Genomic DNA, 21,306 nt, shown 5'->3' with positions numbered 1-21,306 from the left:
TGGAACAAATCTAAATATCTTCAACATATATATCCAACATGTAATTAAAGCATATTCAATGCGCATAATAATTCATGAAAATTTTTCAATGAATAAACATTTTCCATACAGGAAAAACGGGCAGTGGAAAAAAAAATAGAAAGTTCATGGAGAGATTTTAAAAATCCCACATTCAACAAATTATAACACAAGGAATGATAATTGCATAGCTCAACCCCAATTTGCTCACCACAAGCAACCACCTCTTTGACCTCTAACGCCAAAACCTCAAAATTCAAGTGTATCAGTGCATAGGACAAAAGATCAAACACAAATGTTAGCAATAACCATACCAGTGACCATGCACTAGCAATACTGGCTATCTCACAATACAAACCAGCTACAACCGCAAGAGGTGCACATCCCTCACCTCATAGATGATTGTAAAACTTCAAACAATAACATAAACTTCAACGGGTTCACATAACTTACCACAACCATGGTTGTAAAACTGATAAACAAAAATCTCTTATAAAAAAAAATCACTCAAATAAGAGGAAAGGGTGGAGAAAGCAAGATAGACAAATATATTGTAATGAAGACAAATTGATGTGAATAAGCAAGAAGATTTGAAAACAATATTCAAATAAAAGCAATAAATTTTGCAATAATATGAGATTTAATCCATGAGGACTAAAAAATGGTCACAAGCAAATAACAATAGATCCATCACTAACAAAAATCTATGCGAGCATCCAATAAACAATAAGGGCCAAATAAATAATTAAGTGATACAACTCACTCATAGAACTAGAGGTCAATCAACTGTCAGTGAAAGCCAAGACAATTGCCAATACAACATCCGTAAACTTGGCAATCTATTCTGACAATAAGATAGAGGTGCACATAACTCACCTCAACAACTAATTCTGGTTCCACACCATCGAGGTGCATAAAAACAATTGAGTGATACAACACACTCATAGAACTAGAGGTCAATCAACTATCATTCAGAGCAAAAAATATTGACAATCTATACTGACAAGAAGACAAAGGTGCATAACTCACCTCAACAACTAACTCTGGTTACACAACACCGATGTGCATAAAAAAACCATTGAGTGATACAATATACTCATAAAACTAAAAGTCAATCAACTGTCCGTCAGTGTAAAAAATATTGGCAATCTATACTGACAAGAAGAAAGAAGTGCACACATAACTCACCTCAACAACTAACTCTGGTTCCACAACACAGAAGTGCATACAACTCACCTCGATAAGGCCAAGCAAATAATAATGGATATATCAAAAGAAGAGTGATGAACTAACAAAGCCATATAAAGAGGCAAATAAGAAATCCTTGAAAGACACATTCCAAGGAACAAGAACCGATTGAACAAAAATTACAAGTCAAGTGAAATCCTCAAATAAGTTTAGTAAAAGATACGACAAATGCAATCATATGACAAGATAAAATTTTCACTAATGAAAGTCTTTAATAAGAATGCCTATCAATAAATACAAAATGGACAAGGACAAAAGTGAACCACAAAGGGTACACTTTCAAAACCCACAAAGGCCAAACATAGGGAAGGATCTAAAAAAAATATAAATTTTATTAATACCAAGTATGCAAAAAGCATAATACTTAAAACTCATGTGTGGTAACATGTGAAAGAAAATGAGAACCTCCAACAATGTTCTCCAAATCACCAAAAATAAATATACAAAAGAGTCACAAGAAGATCCACCGAAAACACCACCAAGAACCATAAAATAGCCTCACACACAAAAGCCACTCAATGAGCACACAAGGAACACTCACAAATAAAAAATATTATTTTATTCAACATCAATCCATGCAAGGAGCATTACGAATAAGAGGGGTTTCACCCCATATATATACACAAGAGTGGTAAGCTCCAAACTCCAAAGAGCTGTTGGGAAGGCCCAACGGCTGTTGACTAATTCAAACTTAAACATTAGTGAGAAATAAATTAACTAATCCTAATCCTAGTTACACACACACACACATATATATATATATGTAGATAAATATATATATATATATATATATATGTATTTACATTATGTATATTTACATTTTTAACAACATGATGTAAAGAACATGTAAGATAATGTTCATTAAGGAGCCATGAGTCTAAGAAATATCACAACCACAAGGACCACTAAAAGGGCCAACAATAGAACTCACAGGAATATAAATATTTTTAATAATTTTAAAAAGCACACTTAAAAAACATTCATAAACCTCATAGAGGAGTTCAACATAAATTCCACAAGAATGAGTGCATAATTCCCATAAAAGATCAAGTTTTGTACGAAGAAATCATGCTCAATTCCTTATGTACAAATAGACAAACTCATTCATCAATGTGTATGTAATACAATCACAAGTGCACAAGGATCATATATCAATATGAAAAAACATTTATTCAAGTTTCAAAATAACAAGATATCCATGATCACTAAGACCTTAACCACATAAAATCTTTAATACTACATAAAATATTCTATGTTTCACATAAGAATACATCAAAGAGAAAAGAAAGAAGTTCAAACACAAGTTAAGAAAAATCTCATAAAATCATACTTGTAAATGGCACAAAAAGCCATTTTAAAATAGATATTTCAAATCATTTTAAAATATTTAACAATATTAGGAAAACAAAGTCCAATATAACAAAAAACACAATAAATTTGAAGTCATACATAAGAACATGTTATAACCATGAAGTACTTGAATAAAGCATCTAAGTGCTCATATACGTGCGTATTAAATAAAGAGATTTCAAAAGCCTAAGATTCAAACTAGATCTCGTAAAGAATACACATATAAATATCATTTCACAAGACCAAATGAATATTTTAAACCTAACTCCATTTTTTTTAAAGTATTTAAAGGTTTTAGTTTTAACACAAATAACAAATATTTTTCAAAGATAAGAAAAATGAGTGCTTTCTCATACATAATGCATGAGATAGACAACTCAAGAAAAAATAAATATTTAAGATATATACCGGGTCAATATCTCCCTTGAATCCAAGCTATACATCGATCACGATTCCTTCACGAAGCACGAACTCGAACCAAAGAATCTCAAGACCCAAAAAGGAAAAAAATACCAAGAAAAATTTCTTGGCTCCGATACCATGTAATGAAACATGTGAAAAAAAATACAATGTGCACAAACACTATTACAAGTCCAATAAAGAACAAAAACAAAAGCATTAAAGCACTACACAAGCACAAAATGCACATACAAAACTTCAAAGAGTCAAAACAATAATACAAGAACATAAAAAATATCATATTTATTGAATAGAATGCTTAGGAAAAACATTAGAATCAAACGAGGGTTTTTACACCTATATACACAAGAGGTAGTCTCGATAGAGATGAGTTGTTGGACTGTTCCAACAGCTCTATTGACTAGTCCAAAAAGAACCTAACTAATAGAGCCCCTCAAAACCAAGGCAATTACAAAAAATATAAAAAACAAAAATAAATACAAAACTGTCCTTATAGGACAAACCTATATACGAAAAGTAAAAAGACTAAAATGGCCTTGATAGGCATTACTTATTACAAATATATATATATATATATTCATTATATTATATATATATATTCATTATATTATACATATATATATATATATATACAAATTTTAACAAGAGAGAGATAGACTTGTTTAATTATAATTAATTAAAGTAAATGTCATCCAATGCTCTTAAATGCCCAAGTGCTTTTAGTAAAATTAAGGAGAGAGTCTTTTTTAATTATAATTAACTAAGGAAAGTAAATGTCATCCAGTGCTCTTAATTTCCCAAGTGCTTTTAGTAAAATTAATTTTTAACAATGATTTTATGCAAAAGTAATTTCCAGAGTTATACTAAATCTTAAATTCTCATTGGCTTTGTACGATGGAAAGTTTCTACCAGATTACTTTCTTTCCCGTTGCCACTTCTACCATTCTCTGCACCTTTTCTTTTCTTTTAAGAAAATTCTTTTCAGGAAAAGGAAGAACCAAAACCATGTGTCATCTGTCATCTTTTAAACAAAAGGTTCCATCAATTTTTTTATGAGAAATATTTGAAACATAAAATTGTTCTCAGCCATAGAGTATTTTAGTAAGTTTGTAACAGAGTAAAACCTAAAGATCAAGCCCCCACTGAGGAATGCTACGAAAGAAGTGACCACATTTGCTAGTGCAAGGAAGCATCTGTCTCCCTTATCTTTCCAACTCTACAACTCCGTTGGGAAATCATGTTTCTATATATATATTGTGACAGCATTTGAAGTTTTGAACTTAAGATATCTCAAATAAATAAATGAACTCAGCAAATATCTTTAGAATGATTAAGTAATTGTTAATTTTGGGACTATGAGGACTATGATTTAAGGCCTCATTTGTTTCATTCCCATTTAAAGAAAAGGATTTTCATGGGAATGGGCATGGATTTCCAAAAAATCCTGCCAGCTCAGCCTTCCCATGTGAAAGCTTTCATGGGGGGAAGGTATGAAAGGTTTTAGATGGTGCAAAAAACTGCCCACTTGTGCCAACATCACACTTTCCCGCCATGATGATTTGATGTTTGTTTCATTCATGGTGGGAAAAGTTTACATCAAGATTGCCAGCTCAGCACTTTCCCATGCAAATTGCATTAAACAAATGAGGCTTAAAGAAAGTCTTTTAGATAGATCTTAGAAAGATCACTTAGGAAGATCTTTGAAATTGTGGAAATTTATGCCCTTGGATGGCCATTGGCATCAATTGCATGCTATTAGGTCTTAATAGTCTGACTTCAAATTTGATCGACCACTTTAGCAGTTTATGTTTAATTAACACCTTATGTTTTCATATTTCATATCCATTGTATATGGGATTATGTCTTTATCGAGCAACAATAAATATATACTCCATATAGTTTTTAGTAACCTGCCCACTTGTGTCAGTTGAAACACTTAGAATTGGCATGTTAGATTCATTATTAATTGGTTGGAATGTGACCATGTGTTGTAACGACCCCAACTAATACCCTTTGAAAATGCGGAATATTTTTTTTTCTAAGAGTTACGGAAAACTTACCAGAGACCCGGGGTCCTCACAGTTCTAATTCCTACTGGATAGCCAAACACCACAAACGAACTTACAACCATCATCCATAAGAACCAAAACAATATCTTTATTTATGAATAAAAGTAAATTTCAGAGACAATGTTTTATTCGACTGAAAATAAAGCAACAATTGAAAAAGCAAGAAGAACTGAAATAAAAGAAAGAGCCACTCTGTCCCCTGCTGAAATTGTCAAGATCCAAGTATGACTCTTATCCATTCCCAGTAGCCAGTCCAACTTCACTGCTCACAATTTTCTGTGAAAAACCAACAAAGTAGGGTGTCAAAACCGAAATTCTGAGCACAACTACTTCTAAAGAAACCAGGTGAGACAAAGAACATGGATAAGATTTCATGTAATAATTTGAGTGAGTGCAAATATAACAATTTGCAGCATTTAAGTAATCATACATGTAACAGTTACATATGCTAAGCAGGAAGAAACAATAAATTAGTAGCATATAGCAAGAACTAAGTAACCAAGTCTGTTAGCAAGTGCCTTTAAGAAGTAAATAACATATACCTACCATCATATCATGATTTAGAGAACAATTCAAATATGCATGATCTAGTGCAGACAGGAAAATGCATGATTTCTTTTCGATGCATGAATCATTTTATTATCTTACCTTTAAGTTCCATTTTTTTTTTCCATATGCATGCCCTATTAAATGCATACAACTTTAGGTTCCTCTTTTTAATTACCATTGCCCACGGATACACCAAGCATTTACAATCCCCGAGGTTAAGTTAGGTTCCCAGGGTAGCTTAGCACACAATTTGTAGTTTATTACTGGGTTCCAAACTTAGCCCTCGACCAAATCACCTTCGGAACATTAGACCTCCACATCTAATGTCGGAGACACAAGGGACACCCCACACTCACATGTGCCACTTCCTTGGTACAAAAAACAATCACAGCTGTAACAAACACACCACCCCCAGGTAAAATGACGGACTCTCCCTAAAACCATTGCCAGGATAAAGAACCTCAATATCGGGTTCATGAGACAAAATTTCAGCATACAAAGTTTTTGTATCCTCGCAGTCTCACCAAGACCGTATCTCTAAGATTTTCATTCTCCAGATGGAAGATCCCAGAACATATATTACACTGTTCTTTATTATGTTTTTAATTTACCTCAATTCTTTAAGTGTGCAACAACATATGCAAAAGTAAAGTGAAAACCCGCACCCTCCCTTGCGGGAACCCTTACGGGACTCCAACCCGTGAAAACCACAGGAACAGTGTATTAGTATACCATACCAACTTATGTGGTTTAAGTGATGCAGTAAAAAACATATGTGAAAAGAAAACAAACCCACGGCTCTCCAGGCCGATGATGGTCCAATTAGGCCATCGGTGCATCGTATGCAAAAACCATAACTTGCAATGTATGCAATGATTTCAACATGATTCCAAATGCACATTCATTCATACTAATGAGCTACCACAGTCATATGCATGTGTTCACCATCCATATGAAATTGTTTTCATGTGATCACTTAACATACATGCATTCATTCATAAGTACATGAAAACATTTATGCAGGATTGTACATGCTTAGACACTTACCTATGCCAAAAACCCAAAGTCTCTCCACAACTTTATTTCCATTGCACCTAAGTTAACAGCCTCAAAAATCAGTATCAGTTAATCAACTCATATTGCCCATTGGGCAAGATGTGAAAGAATTCCTAAAAGAATCAAGGAATCGGTGAGAGAGAGAGAGAGGGGAGAGAGAGAGAAAAGAGAGAACTCGATATTTGGGAATCGGCAGCCACTCTTGACCTAGAAGCTGCAGTAATGCTACATTAGTCTTAATAGGGTTACAATAACCTTTTACAAGGACAAAAATGCCCCTCATTAGTAACACATGTTATATTATAATACAAAGGAAACAAAACACGTGATTGGATATGGATCATTTATCGGATCCATATCCAATCCATACTCCATATTCTAATAAGATGTCCCATCCTGCGTTATAGCAACTATATATATATATATTTATCCAATCGTGTGTGTGTGGCAGGAAGTTATACGTGTGTTTGGCTTTTGTCAGAACCCTTAACAAACTTCCTATGCTACAATAACTTATCTCAATCATAACACAACAGCTAAAATTTATAAACATAACCATAAGAACAATCAAACAAACCAAGAATAGTCCAAGACCACAATTGTATGCTCAAACTGAAAAGAATCTACACTGCACTTTGTACTTAGTTTAATAAACAGGTAAAATTGTCAAGTTGTTTGACCCATAGTACTACGAGAATTGTGAAGCCTATATTATGTTAGGTCCAATGGTCACCAAGGCAGAAGAGGAAATCTGATGATTTCTAAAATCATAAAATCAGGTAAATAATCATAGGCCCTACAAAAGTGGGCAAGTTGTGGACTGAGACTGACTTTAATATGAAAATCTTATAGGGAACCAGTACAACATACAATCATAGCAAAGGCAATATCCTGAGCATCTTGATCATATGTATAAAAAAACATAAACTGAATATGCTACACGAGAACAACATGCAACCAATGCTAAACACAATCATTAACCGGTAACCGGATTTGCAAATAGTCTATGAAACCATAGGTAATCCGATTTTATAATAACTATCAAATAGTACAAGCGCTGAATTGACAACAGGCTACCTACAATCCCTATAGCCACATTGGCAGACATTTATCAGGATATAAACTAGTAACAGATAGATAGTACAACAGTCCATTAAAAGATCTGATTTCATATAATCTAACCCCCAAATCGAATAAAACTCCCTTTATAATAGACATCCGAGACCAGACATCCCCCTTTTAGCAGAAAATCAAAATCGTACATCCCCATCACAGTGGAAATCCGAAATCCCTAAATCATAGATTTGGGTTTTTGGATTAGGGTTGATGGAAACCCCCAATTCGTCTAACCTCACCTTGGAGACCCTGAAATCCCTGAATCAGTCGATTTAGGATTTCCATTGTCGTAAGCCCTTACCCTCCCCTTTTTACATAGGGATTTGCGGTCGACCCCATTGGATCTTGAAAACAAAGAAAAACAACCATCTAAAAGGGTTTCCATGGATTCTCATCTCGAATCCATACACGAAATCGAACCCATCTTCGATTCCTCACCCAGATTCTAAAGAAGAACCGTACCTTTTTCGGTGATTTTTCGATGATCGGAGGCTGCTGTGGCGGGAAGATGCAGGCTGGTGTCGCTCCTCTCCACTACCGTGGAGGAGGGTGCTCGCTGTGGCCTTCGATGGCAGCCGGTAGTCGAAACTTGCCGGCGACGGAGCCCCTTTCTCCGGCGTGCGCGCGCACACACACACACACACACAGAGAGAGAGAGAGAGATGACGACGACGACGATGTGAGTCCTCCCTCCCCTCTGCGTTGCTCTTAAAGAGCTCGGGGGGGGGGGGGGGGGCGATTGGGGAAACCCTAAAGGGTTTCCATGTTTAACGAGAGGCGAGAAGGGGGCTTAACGAAACCCTCTCCCTGTGACCCCTTTGTCCCTTGCAGGTTACAGATCCGGGTTGGATTCCGATCCGACCCGGGTCTGAAAGGATCTTTTTTTTTTAACCACGGGGCATGGCCCGGATATGGGTCTGAGTCCCAGTTCTAGCATGGATCTGTGGTTTGCCCGCAGTTTGGATCCGTAGGTCTCGCGGTGTGGATCCACCAGTAGGATCCAAATGGATCCACTTGCGGGTCTACATATTAACAGGTTATGTACATGTATATATTATGTTTAATATTATTTGTATTATCCTTAGTTATTTTTCTTTCAAATATATATATATATATATATATAAGTTATTATACGTATATAAATATGGATCCTTTATGGATCTTGGATCCAAAAATTTGGATCCCATGCCCAACTTTAGAAAAATGCCAATTATTTTTAAATAAATTTAAACAAATAATTGTCAAAAATCGAGGTTATTACATGTCTAACGATCCCAACTCATACCCCTTAAAAATGTGGATTTTTTTCTAAATCAATTGTGAAAATATTCCCAGAGACCTGGGCCTTTACAGTTCCACTCTCAATTAGATAACCAAACATATCACAAGGGATTTTACATTTATCACCCCAAACCATAACAACTCATTATTTATTTATTTGTGAAAGAAAGAGTGTTTAAACAATATTTGCAAGAGACATATCAGAGTTATTTAAATGACATAAAAGTAAATAAAGAAAAACTGAGTCACGCTGTCCCTACGTGAATTGTCTAGCAAAAGTATGACACTTGTAGCTCTCCCAGAAGCTAGTCGCTTTACTGATCTCCTGCGGTTGCGAAAAACCACAGCAGTAGAGTGTCAGAAATCCAAGGAATTCTGCGTACAAGTACCTCTAATGAAATAAATGAGCATAAAGAATACATACAAGATTTCATGCAATAACTTAGAAGAAAATGCAATGATGACAAATACATAATTCAATTAAACATTCATGCAATAAAGAACAATTATTAAGCATAAGAGAACATTTAATAAATAACAAGAATCACTATTTAAGCAATACAACCATGTAACATGTATGCATTCACCAACATTTAACTGTTAAGAGAACAGATAAACATGCATGATCTAATGCATATCAGGAAGCATGACTTCAGTGCAATGCATGAGTAAATTACTATCTTTCATTATAGTTTTTCTTTCATATGCATGTCCCTGTTAAATGCATACAATTTAAGTTCCTATTTTTAATTACCGTTGCCCACGAATACACCAAACGGGTAAAATTTTCTGAGGTCAAGTAGGGTTTCTAGGATAACATAACACACAAGTTGTATTTTATTATTTAGTTTCAAACATAGCCCTCGATCGAATCACCTTCGGAATATTAGACCTCCACATCTAATGTCGGGACACTAAGGACTTCCACATCCAATAGTGTCACTTTCTTGGTATACCAAAACAGTTGTGTCTACGCACTACTTCCAGGTAAAGTGGCGGACTCTCCCTAAAACCGTGGCCAGGAAAAAAAACTTCAACATCAGGTTCAGGGGTAATCATTAGTGCACACAAAGTTTTTTAATCCTCGTGGTCCCCAAAAACCGAATCTCTAAGATTTTATTCTTTCGATGAGAGATCTAAAAACGTATATTATACTATTCTTTTATTTTTATTTGATTATTATTATCCCATTTCTTTAATTTGTAATTCAACATGCAAACAAAGGCAAAAACTCCATATTCCCCTGCGAGAACTATCACGGGACTACCGTCCGCGGAAAAGCATAGAACAATGCAAAATGTTAAAGTGATTTTTGCGATGCATTATAAACAAGTAAAGAAAGAGCAAACCAAAGTTCGAGGCCCACCAGGCCTACGATGATTCATTTTGATCATCGATGCACCATATGCAAAAACCATGAATAACATACCACAATGCATTACTTTTGAATGCTTCACAATGCACATTCATGTAGACCAATTAAAGGTGCACATAAAATGATGATAAACATGTGCATGTGTATGTGCATGAGTTCACTACTTCACATTCATTGCATGTTTTCATTCGATTCACACATTCATGTCAAATGCATGATTTCATTGGATGTACATATTCATTACATGCTCTCACTCAATATCCAAATTCATGTCAATGCATGATTTCATTTACTGCATTTATTCATAACAAATGCATGTTTTAATTCACATGCTTACTTCACATGCAAGCTGTCATTCATGAATCTCTTTACTTAACCATGTCGCTACTTATGCAACTATACACATGTAACATAATCTTAAATTTCAGATTTGCACGTGCTCACAAAATAGACATGTAATTAACATTGCATTTGAATATTGATCACGCAAAATTAGTCAATCATAAGCATGCGAAAATTACTTTCTAGCATGCACATAGCTGAAGCCTTCACAATGGCAAAAATCTGAAAATTTACAAAGGCAACATATAATGTTTTTTTTTTTGTAAAAACAAGAATCTAGCACCCTCATTTTGTTTTTTCTAAAGGGGTTCATACCCAGTCGACCTAGTCGGCTGGGGTTCCTAACAAGCCCAGCCGACCTTAGTCAGCTGGGTCGGGTCTCGTCAACCCTGGGACCCTGTCCCAGTCCTGCCTAAGGGCCAGACTGGGCCAGGTAGCTCCCTGCCAAGCCGGGCTGGCCGAGTCAGCCCAGCCAACCCTGTCGGCTGGGCTTGACAGCCCATACACAGGTCTAACCCGCGCCTCTGTACGTGTGCTGTCATGGAAATAACTAAATATATTTAAAACAAAAAGCTCACTAGCATAATCTTGAAAAATTCTTTTTCAAAAACAAACTATACATGTATCATGCAAGGTTCCATAATGAAACACACTGTAAATATTCTCAAGATTGCACATACATGTGTTTACAGATTTAAGGCTCAAATATGCAGAGTTAAACATGGTTACATTCACACATGACTGTAAACAAATCAAATCATATGCACGTTCATAAGTCTAACAGGAACATTAAGCCACTTATGTATGCTTATTCCACAATGCATATGTATTCAATGTTTTCAGCAAACACATCATTACACACACGTTTTTCTGAAAAATTCATGCATACAACATGATTCCAGCATATATTTTCATGCATATAAACCACCCATATCAAGATCCATTCATGGGAATCAACATCCATCAAAGCGGTTTCTAAAAGAACCACTTCTACGCCAAAGAAATTCTGTTATAACGTGTACAGATTTTTTTTTCCATGAAAAAGATGAAAGAACAACCGGAAATCAGCCATGGAGTAAGATCCATAGATCATCCTCCGTGGGTTTTTGAGGAATCAGCCATAAAAACGTTTTTCCCATGGATTTCATCCAAGATATTGCATAAAATCGAACCGGCATTCGATTTCTCACTTATATTCAAAAGAGGAGACCGATACCTTTGTGTGAATCGAAAGAAACGAGAAAAAAAATGGTGGAAAAGGGGTTGGATGGCTGAAGAAATGCCTTCTTCTTCTTACTTCTTCCTTTCTTTTATCTCCTTCCCTTTCTCTCTCTCTCCTCTTTCCCTCTTTCTTTCTCTTCCCCTTCTTTTTTTTTCTGTATAAATCGTGGGAGAGGGGGTGACGCCCCCCCTTCTCCAGCCCTCTCTAAGAGAGTTTCCAAAAAGGAACTCTCTCTCCATCTTGTTTCCAACTTTTTTTTTTAAACTCTTTAAAGGTTACTTTTCCACATTTGGTATTTTTTTTAGAACTTTTAAAACTCTCTCTTAACCTCTCTCAAGCAAGAATAAAAACTCTTTTAAGAAGTCCTACTCAGCCCTAAAATAAAAATTCGGAATTAATATAATATAATATAATATAATTAATGAACTATTAAATATTAATTAATTAAAATTATCTAAAAACTTCAAAAAATAGCCAAATTAACCCAGAAGGCTCCCTAACCTTATTAAACCCCAAATTAAAGCTTCATATTGAATTTAAAGCTGAAAAACTTGGGGCTTGGATTTGGATCTGGACCCGGATCCAAAAATCCAAACCCATACCCAAAACGAAAATGGATTAAGATCTGAATTAAATCTAGATTAAAGTAGGTCTTAAATAAGATCCAAATCCATAATAATTTGGATCATATGCCTTGGATCCCATCCGATCCAGTTCCACAAACTGCTCAATTTTCAGAAAAACGCGATTTTTTGGCCAACCTGAACTTGAAATCAGGAAAGTAAAATATCGTTGTGCTCAAAATTTCAAGACGCATCCAACGACATATTACACGAATATCAAATTTCGAATTTCGCCAAAAAATAACTCGAATTTCACTTGAATTTAAAAGTCGAAATTAAAACTCTCTCAAGCTTCGATTGGCTCGCCTCAACCTTATCGATGAGACTTGGGACAAGCCCAGACTCAAGGACATCAGTCCAAAAATCGAGCCTGAAACGATTTTCCTCCTAGACTTAGCCAGTTTTGACAAAATTTAAAAATGGCCAAGTACCAAAATACACGATATTACACCATGACTACCAAACATAGAAGCTGGACTTGGTTTGTCAGTTCTTGTTCCTTTCTCTTTCCTCTTAACAGCATATACCCACATGTATCAGTTGAAGCACTTAGAATTGGCATATGCATGCAGTTCTTCTCTTTATTGCTTTTTTTACTCTGATGATATATTTATTTTTACAGCATCAGGATTCACTTGCAGCCAATGGGAACAAAACATATTCTTCATTTGAGTTTAAGACTCATGATGATGAGAGAACTGCTTCTTCATCAGATCGTGAGAGTCAGTAAGTAGCCATTTATACATTCTTATACTTTGATGAGCTAGTCTTATTCAGAAATGTAGCTTGACTGAGGATTCTCTGTTTTATCTGAGAAGGTTTCTTGAAGTTTTGAGATACTAAAATGTTCTGGGACATATTCTCTTAAAGCAATGTTTCATGAGTCCTGCAGGGTAACTGCAACAAGCTCTTGTTTCTACAAGCTTTTAATAACATCTGTGCGATACATGTATGTGAGTTGATGTTGATGCTTGTGAATGTAGTAATGACAGTCCGATTTGCATAATCGGAATGAAGATGGGTCTCTAGCATATCCTAAATGAGTGCTAATGCTTGCAATGAGGCCTTTTAAACCAAATATGATTTATCAATGGCAATCCTAAAATTTATTCATCAAGATGATGTGGTCAGTAGCAATGTTGTAATTACTGTATCGGAACCGGATTGTATGAGCCTGAAATATGGGTGTATCATACTGTATCATATCGTAAGATACAGGAATAAACTCGAACTAAAAATAACAAAAAATCAGAAAAATTACAAGAAAAGAAAAAAATCACCAAAATTTTAAAAAGTTCATAAAAACTCATAGAATGCAATAAAAAAAAGAACATGAATATATGCATTATGAGTAACTAAACATAATCATGGACTAGTAAAATGTTCGAAATCTGATAACACTACTAACAAACATTTAACAAAAGTCACAACTCACAAGAAAGAATGTTTGATATCAAAGTTGTATATTACGTAACAACGAAAAATAAGAAGCATCCTAATCTATCAATTATAACACCCATTTATCGTGCAATACGTACCATATCGGTACGATTATTGTAGTATATATGATACAGGTGTTGTGTCGTATTGGTTCGTCCACCGATACACCAATACAGCGTATCGTATCGTACGGTACAATACGATATTGATAATACTAGTCAGTATTCTAAGCATTGAAACTTGAAAGTCATTTTTTCTGGTTGGAGAATGAATGGGATGGTGTAATAAACGGGGAAAAAATACTTTTTTTTGGCTTGGATTCGGGTCGGATCCGGACCCGACCCGGACCCAATTGAGGCACCGCCTCCCTTGGGCCTTCTTTAGAAAACAAGGCAGGGGGTTTCAAATACGACCCCCCCCCTCACTGCCTCTCGGTCTCTCTCGTCTCCTCCGACTCCTATCTCGCTCCTCTGCGTTGCCGAGCACAGCCACCTGCGACCCTCCTCGTCGGCCTCTGCGTTGCCGAGCAACCCCATCGAAGACCCCCTCCTTCAGGCAGCCTCAGCTCGTGCGACGGATTCCGCTCGCGCTCCGCGACCCGAGCTGCCAATCGCGTACATCCGCGGACGACAACAAGCTTGCAACTCTCAAAGGTAGGGGAAGATTGCACAGAAGACTTGGACAATTGAATTAAGTTCAATTAACTAAAAATGGACCATTAAATAAATAAATAAATAAATAAATATATATATATATATATATATAAATATATATATATATATAAATATATATATATATATATATATATATATTTATACGAGTACGCATTTAACTTAAGCACGTGGTTTCACGATCCTTGCCCTTTACTTTGCCGTCGTGCATCACGCAAAGGTTTTGCGATTGCACTCCTGCTTAGAGTTCCTTTACTTGCCGCTGCGTGTTGTGCCGAGGGTTTGCGTTGCACTTCTGCTTACCGCCTTTACTTTGCCGTCGCGCTTTGCGCCTAGGCTCTTGTTTTTGCATATGTGTTAGTATTGCCTTGCTATTGCAGATGATGTGCAAGTTCTTGCTCTTTGCGTATGCCTTAAAGGCATCCTCGTGGAGGATGCAAGGGGTATTTACCACTCTCCCTCTGACGACAAGAATTCAGTCGGGAGCGAGCGACATATCCTCATCTAAGGAAAGGGATACCTCGCAAGGATCCTGGTTCTTCGTGTGTGCAGTCCTGCAGAGTCGACTTGAGATTTTAGGGAGCTGCGCAAAAGCATCAAAGACTGCTCCAAATCGAAGCATTCGGAAGGATGTGACTGACTGGTTCTGCTCGCCTTTTTGACTTATCCCGGGTGATCCCGAATTGGGGGTTCGAGCGAACTTCTTAGCGGGTGTTCTGTTGAGAAACCCGTATCCCGTCTATCGAGGCCGGTATCGAGTCATGCAAGACATGTAGATACCCCGATAGCGGATGTGATTCGAGATAATCACATGCATAATGTTAGCACAAGGTACTGCTGTTTCAAAAAATAAAGTAAAGTTGATAAACTTTAGATCTTTGCGAAACACTCCTGTTGAGGCTTCTATTGCGGAGCTATACCCCCTTTATCCTAGAGTACTTATAGTCGTGCACGACACGTCTAGTATTGCGATGATCGGATGAGACGGTCGTGCGACCTCGAACAACGATAAATGTAAAATGCTGTAATCACATAAATGGCCTCACATTCGCCTTCACAAGCAAGATGCTCGAGTAGTTTAAAGACCACAATATATGATGGGTCGTTAGTTAAGCAACCCCTAACATACCTTTTCGCTTCTATGTGTCTGTCAAGAGAGAGGACAGAGCAGTACAAACTCCAATGGACAGGTTGTTAACAACCACCCTACGGGCATTTGATCCGGCCTCCCCAGTCATTGGAGTTAGGGGAAAGGGGCTAGATTAGTTAGCTCAACACTTTTGCAGAAGTTGGATGCATCCGTGGCACAACCTCCTTTGGGGTATCCTCTCTCGGCTAAAGCCGTCCCTTTGGAGCGAACTCAACTAGCTATTCGGGTTATTGAAAATACATAGAATAACAGACGCCGAAAGTAGTCTCAGTTGGTTCTACGTTTTTACTGCGCGTACCCGCAGGCTAGTAATTATCGAAACATAAAGTCTGTTCACACTGGTCGTTGGGTTGTGAGATTCACTTGCACTACGGATTCGCTTGCACTACGAATTCACTTGCACTACTGCTTCGCTTGCACTACGGATTCGCTTACACTACTAATTCGCTTGCTTGCTCGATAGTTTAGTATGCTACTCGTTGAGCTGTGCACGCCTGTCAAGGTGTTACTCTAGTTGGTTAAACTGCTTACGTAGTTCTTTGCGGAGTAATAAGGAGCTTCTCATACTAGTTAAATGCTTATAATAATAGCATTATGCTAATTGCTACATATTAGCATCTGACTTGCTTTATCCCTTGGTCGAACTGTTTTGGTGCTTATTGTAGCGTAGCACTTCTTGGCTTGCATCTCTTATGATTGATGTGATTGCATACAACTCGTAATCTACAAACTGGTGGCAACTAGGATTGATGTGGCCGCTTGTCTTATAAGCTACTTAAATATTGTGATATAATTGCTGCCGTATGATTGCTTATGAATGGCTTGTGCTGCAATGGTTTATGCCTTACGATTAATTTAATTTCTTTTTGATGGACTGAGCCATTTTATGGTAATTATATGTTTTACGAGCATTGTTATGAGTGCTTGTCTTATTCAGTTGTTTTGTTTGGCTGACGGGTAGAGTTAGTTACTCTTCGCCCATAGAATCAACTGGATTGCCATATCTGCGCGTTCTCATGTGTCGTTTACGCATGCTTTAAGGGCCTATTTGAGGATTGCAATATTCCTTGTGGCAAAAATACGATGCGGAGGAATATATGCTTCTATGTGAAGTGATACGATGCGTATGCTAATATACATGCTTGTGCCCATATTGTGGCTACTGACCCCAAGAGTGGTCAACTGTTCGGAGCAGTCGATTGTATAGATGCGTGTATCATCGAGTAGGGTGTCTGTCGAGGACCTAATCTCCAAAGGATTATCTGCGAGGGCGTGTATGATCAAGACCAGGTACCCGGCTAGAGTGGTAGATTCTCTGTGAGGATATACATGTAATGAAAAGAGGCGGAAGCACCAATAGGGCAAAAAGTCACTCTTTAAGAGTGACTACTAGAGCCAAGAACACAAACACCAAATGTGCACACACAAAAACTCACAAATATAGAAAATGACTTAAAGTCATAAGTTGGATTTATTGAAGAAAGGAAGAGAAGGGTGTAAAAACCCATTCTTACAAGAGGGGAACACCTCCTCTATTTATAGAGGAGGGCACAAGAAGGGACCACAAGGGGGCTCCCTTGTAGTCGTTGGGAGCCCCCAACGGTCAGAAATCTGACCGTTGGGGCCCCAACGACTACAAGAGTGGGGCCCCTTGTGGTTCAAACAAAAGGAAAAATAAAAAAAGAAAAAGGTAAAAAAGGAAAAGGAAAAAAGAAAAAGTAAAAAAATAAAAAGTACATTTGTAGTTTTACAAGAATACCCCTATCAGGTATTTCACTAAAAAGAATATGTATATATATATATATATATATATTTTAACACGCCCCCTCAAACTTTACGAGGAGAAGACCGAAAGTTTGCTAAGGAGAAACATAAATCGTGGAGTCGGGAGCGCTTTGGTGAAGAAGTCAGCTAGTTGATACTCTGAAGTAACATATGGTAATGAAATAGTCCCTCTAAGGTATTCGTCTCGAACATAATGGAAATCCATTTCGATATGCTTTGTCCGCTCATGAAAGGTGTGATTGCTGGCAATGTATATCGCACTTTTGTTATCACAACAGAGTTTGGTAGGAGTGGAAATGAGGACGCCCATGTCAGCAAGGAGACTTCTGAGCCATACGATTTCTATAGTTGTCATCGCCATAGCCCGATATTCAGCTTCAATAGATGATAAGGAGACCTTCTGCTGCTTCTTGCATCTCCACGAGATGAGAGATTTACCTAAAAAAATACAAAGACCCGTAATTGAGATACGATCATTGGGATTTCCTCCCCAGTCAACATCAGTAAAAGCAGTCAATTCAAGAGATGAGGAAGAGGATAAGAAGAGTCCCTTGGAGATGGTATTCTTGATATATCGCACAATTCTTATTACGGCTGCCATATGAACCGTGGTAGGTGCGTGCTGAAACTGGCTCGCTGCATGAACCGCATGAGCTATGTCAGGACGGGTGATGGATAGATAGGTGAGGGATCCAATTAATTGACGGTAGGGAGTTGGATCTTCAAGAAGAACACCATCTTCAAGTCTTAGTTTCGCATTGATAACTTCGGGAGTCTCAACTTTCTTTTCATCAGATATTTCTGATTTGGTACAAATTTCTGCAGCTAACTTCATTTGAGATAAGATGTATCCTCGTGCGGAATAAGCCACTTCAATTCCTAAAAAATATCTCAAATAACCAAGGTCAGACATATCAAAAGTATCTTTTAGCATAGACTTAACATCATTTACTCCCTTTTTGTCATTCCCAGTGATGATCATATCATCAACATACAGCAGAAGCATAATAATGGAGTCACCTGTCCTTTTAACAAAAAGAGCAGTATCAGTATAGCAAGAAAAAAAACCTAAATTGATTAATACATTAGTAAACCTGTCATACCAAGCTTTAGGTGCTTGCTTAAGTCCATATAAAGCTTTTTTTAATTTTAAAACTTTTCCATTTAAATTCATACCTGGAGGTGGTTCCATATAAACTTCTTCATTTAAATTACTATTCAAGAAAGCATTTTTAACATCAAGTTGAAAGATTGGCCATTGTTTAACAGAAACTATAGCAATAAGGGCTCGAACACTAGTCATTCGAGCAACTGGGGCAAAAGTTTCATCATAGTCTACCCCATACTCTTGGGCATATCCTTTGGCTACCAACCTAGCCTTATATCTTTCTAATGAACCATCACTCTTAGTTTTTACTTTAAACACCCATCTACATCCAATGGGTTTCTTGCCATTGGGAGGATCAATGATTTCCCAAGTTTGCGCCCTTTTAAGGACATTAAGTTCAAGTTCCATAGCTTCATTCCAATGAGCATATTGTTTAGCATCATTGTAATGAGATGGTTCATGAAAGGAGTGAAGAGCAAGTAGACATGCTCGATAATTAGGAGAAAAAGAGTCATAAGAAACAAATCTATTTGGTATCTTGGGAATGCGATTTGATCTTCTTTGAGAGGTTTCTTCTATCGACTCACTTTGAGAAAATCTTTCAAGGGCACAAGGAGGATTTCTTTCATTCCTTCTAGAGTAGACTTGTATTTGTCTTGAAGCATTTTCTTCTAAGTTTTGATCATTATTTGGATGTTCAACAAGATCTTCATTAAGAGGTTCACTAGGATCAACATGATCATCTATGATGTTTTCTTGAGGTAACAAGTCAAATAAAAAGGAATAGTCAATATTTTCATTTGGTTGATGCGAAAAACCATTTTCTTCTTCGAGGAATGTGACATCTTTTGAGATATAAAGTTTATTCTTAAGTATGTCAAAACATCGATATCCTTTTTGTTTTTCGCCATATCCCAAGAAAATACATTCATTAGCTCTAGGAGAAAGTTTATCATTTTTGCGAGTTAAAACAAAGCATTTACATTCAAAAATTCTTAATCTTTTATAATCGGGAGACATATTGTAAAGTTTTTCAAATGGAGAAAGATTTTTCAAAGAGGATGAAGGGATTCTATTGATGAGATATGTTGAGGTTAGAACTGCTTCGGCCCAAAAGGATTTTGGGATATTTTTTGAAATCAATAATGTTATTGTAGTTTCTATTATGTGCCTATGCTTTCTTTCCGCAAGACCATATTGTTACGGAGTGTTGGGACAAAAACGTTGATGACAAATTCCATTTTCTTTTAAGTAACTTTGAAAATCATTAGACATATATTCTCCTCCCGAATCGGACCTAAGAATAGATAGATTTCCCAAAAATTGATTTTTAACCATTGCATGAAACTCTTTAAAGAAGGAGAAGACTTCGGATTTGCGACTTAGGAAGTATATCCACGTAAATCTAGTGAAGTCATCAATAAAGACCACATAATACGAAAAACCTCCTTTAGACAAGATTGGAGAGGGTCCCCACACATCGGAATGAACAAGTTCAAATGGCCGAGTGGTAAAGTAACTTCTTTGAGGAAACAGAGTAGCTTTAGATTTCCCAAAAATGCAATCTTTACAAGTCATGTGATTGTCTTTACAAGTATTGTCCAAAAAAGGGAAAAAAGACATTTTTACAAAATTTGGATGACCAAGTCTCTCATGCCAAATTCCAATACTTTTGTCTCTAACAAGATTGCAAGATGATTTAGATGGAAGAGTAAAAAAATTTATAAAATAGAGATCACCCCTTCTATGGCCTTGCCCAATCAGCTTCCCTGACTGGAGATCCTGCACGGTGCAATCTTTTGGTGAGAAAGAGACTTGGCATCCATGATCGGTGATTTGGGAAACGGAAAAAAGATTTAGATTAATTTTTGGAACGATTCTTACTTTAGAAACGAAAAAGCTTTGAGAATTTTTAAAATCAAGTGTTCCAATACTTTCAATTTTCAAAGATGTTCCATCGGCCGTTGAAACATAAGAGGGTATGGGTTCAGAAAAAACATTTGAAAGAGAGTTTTTATGAGATGTCATATGAAAAGAAGCACCAAAGTCTAGTATCCACATACCTGGAGGTGATGAAGAGTAGGCGATGGCGGCTCCGGATGTTGAAGGAGAAGACTTGAGAAGGTGTTGGAGAACTTCGGAGATATGATTAAGAGTTTCTTTGATATTTCCTTCTTTGGTACTTTCTTCCTTCTTTGGAGAACTTTCTCCAACCGCGGCAACCTTTCCTTTAAGCTTTGGACAAACCGGTCTAATGTGCCCCGGTTCATTACAATGGTGGCATATAATTCCCTTTGTAGGCCCATTGCTATTTTTGTTAAAGTGGGGAGGTCTATATGCTTTAACATTCGATCCGGGCCTATTAACGGCCAAAACTTCATCACTCCTAATGCTCAAGCCAAGTCGAGTTTCTTCTTGACATATCTCGGCAAGGGCATCTTCAATAGGTAGGGCTTTGCTTCTATGGAGAAGAGATGCCCTCA

The 21,306-nt window shown here is 36.8% G+C and overlaps 1 protein-coding gene across 1 annotated transcript in view; it reads left to right on the top strand.

Moving 5' to 3' along the window:
- The window catches only part of LOC149822518 (protein ENHANCED DISEASE RESISTANCE 2-like), a 173,510-nt gene that overhangs the window by 18,788 nt on the left and 133,416 nt on the right, over nt 1-21,306 (top strand). Inside the window, exon 6 of the mRNA XM_089981603.1 lies at nt 13,292-13,395. Within this exon, the coding sequence (XP_089837729.1) occupies nt 13,292-13,395 (104 nt within the window). The remainder of the gene's footprint in view (nt 1-13,291; nt 13,396-21,306) is intronic.

The sequence above is a fragment of the Nuphar pumila genome, chromosome 11 (assembly GCF_984573655.1).
Source record: "Nuphar pumila chromosome 11, dmNupPumi1.hap1.1, whole genome shotgun sequence".
Classification (NCBI taxonomy): domain Eukaryota; kingdom Viridiplantae; phylum Streptophyta; class Magnoliopsida; order Nymphaeales; family Nymphaeaceae; genus Nuphar; species Nuphar pumila.
Note: the sequence above shows the minus strand (reverse complement) of the source record. Positions and strands in the feature narration are given on the sequence as shown.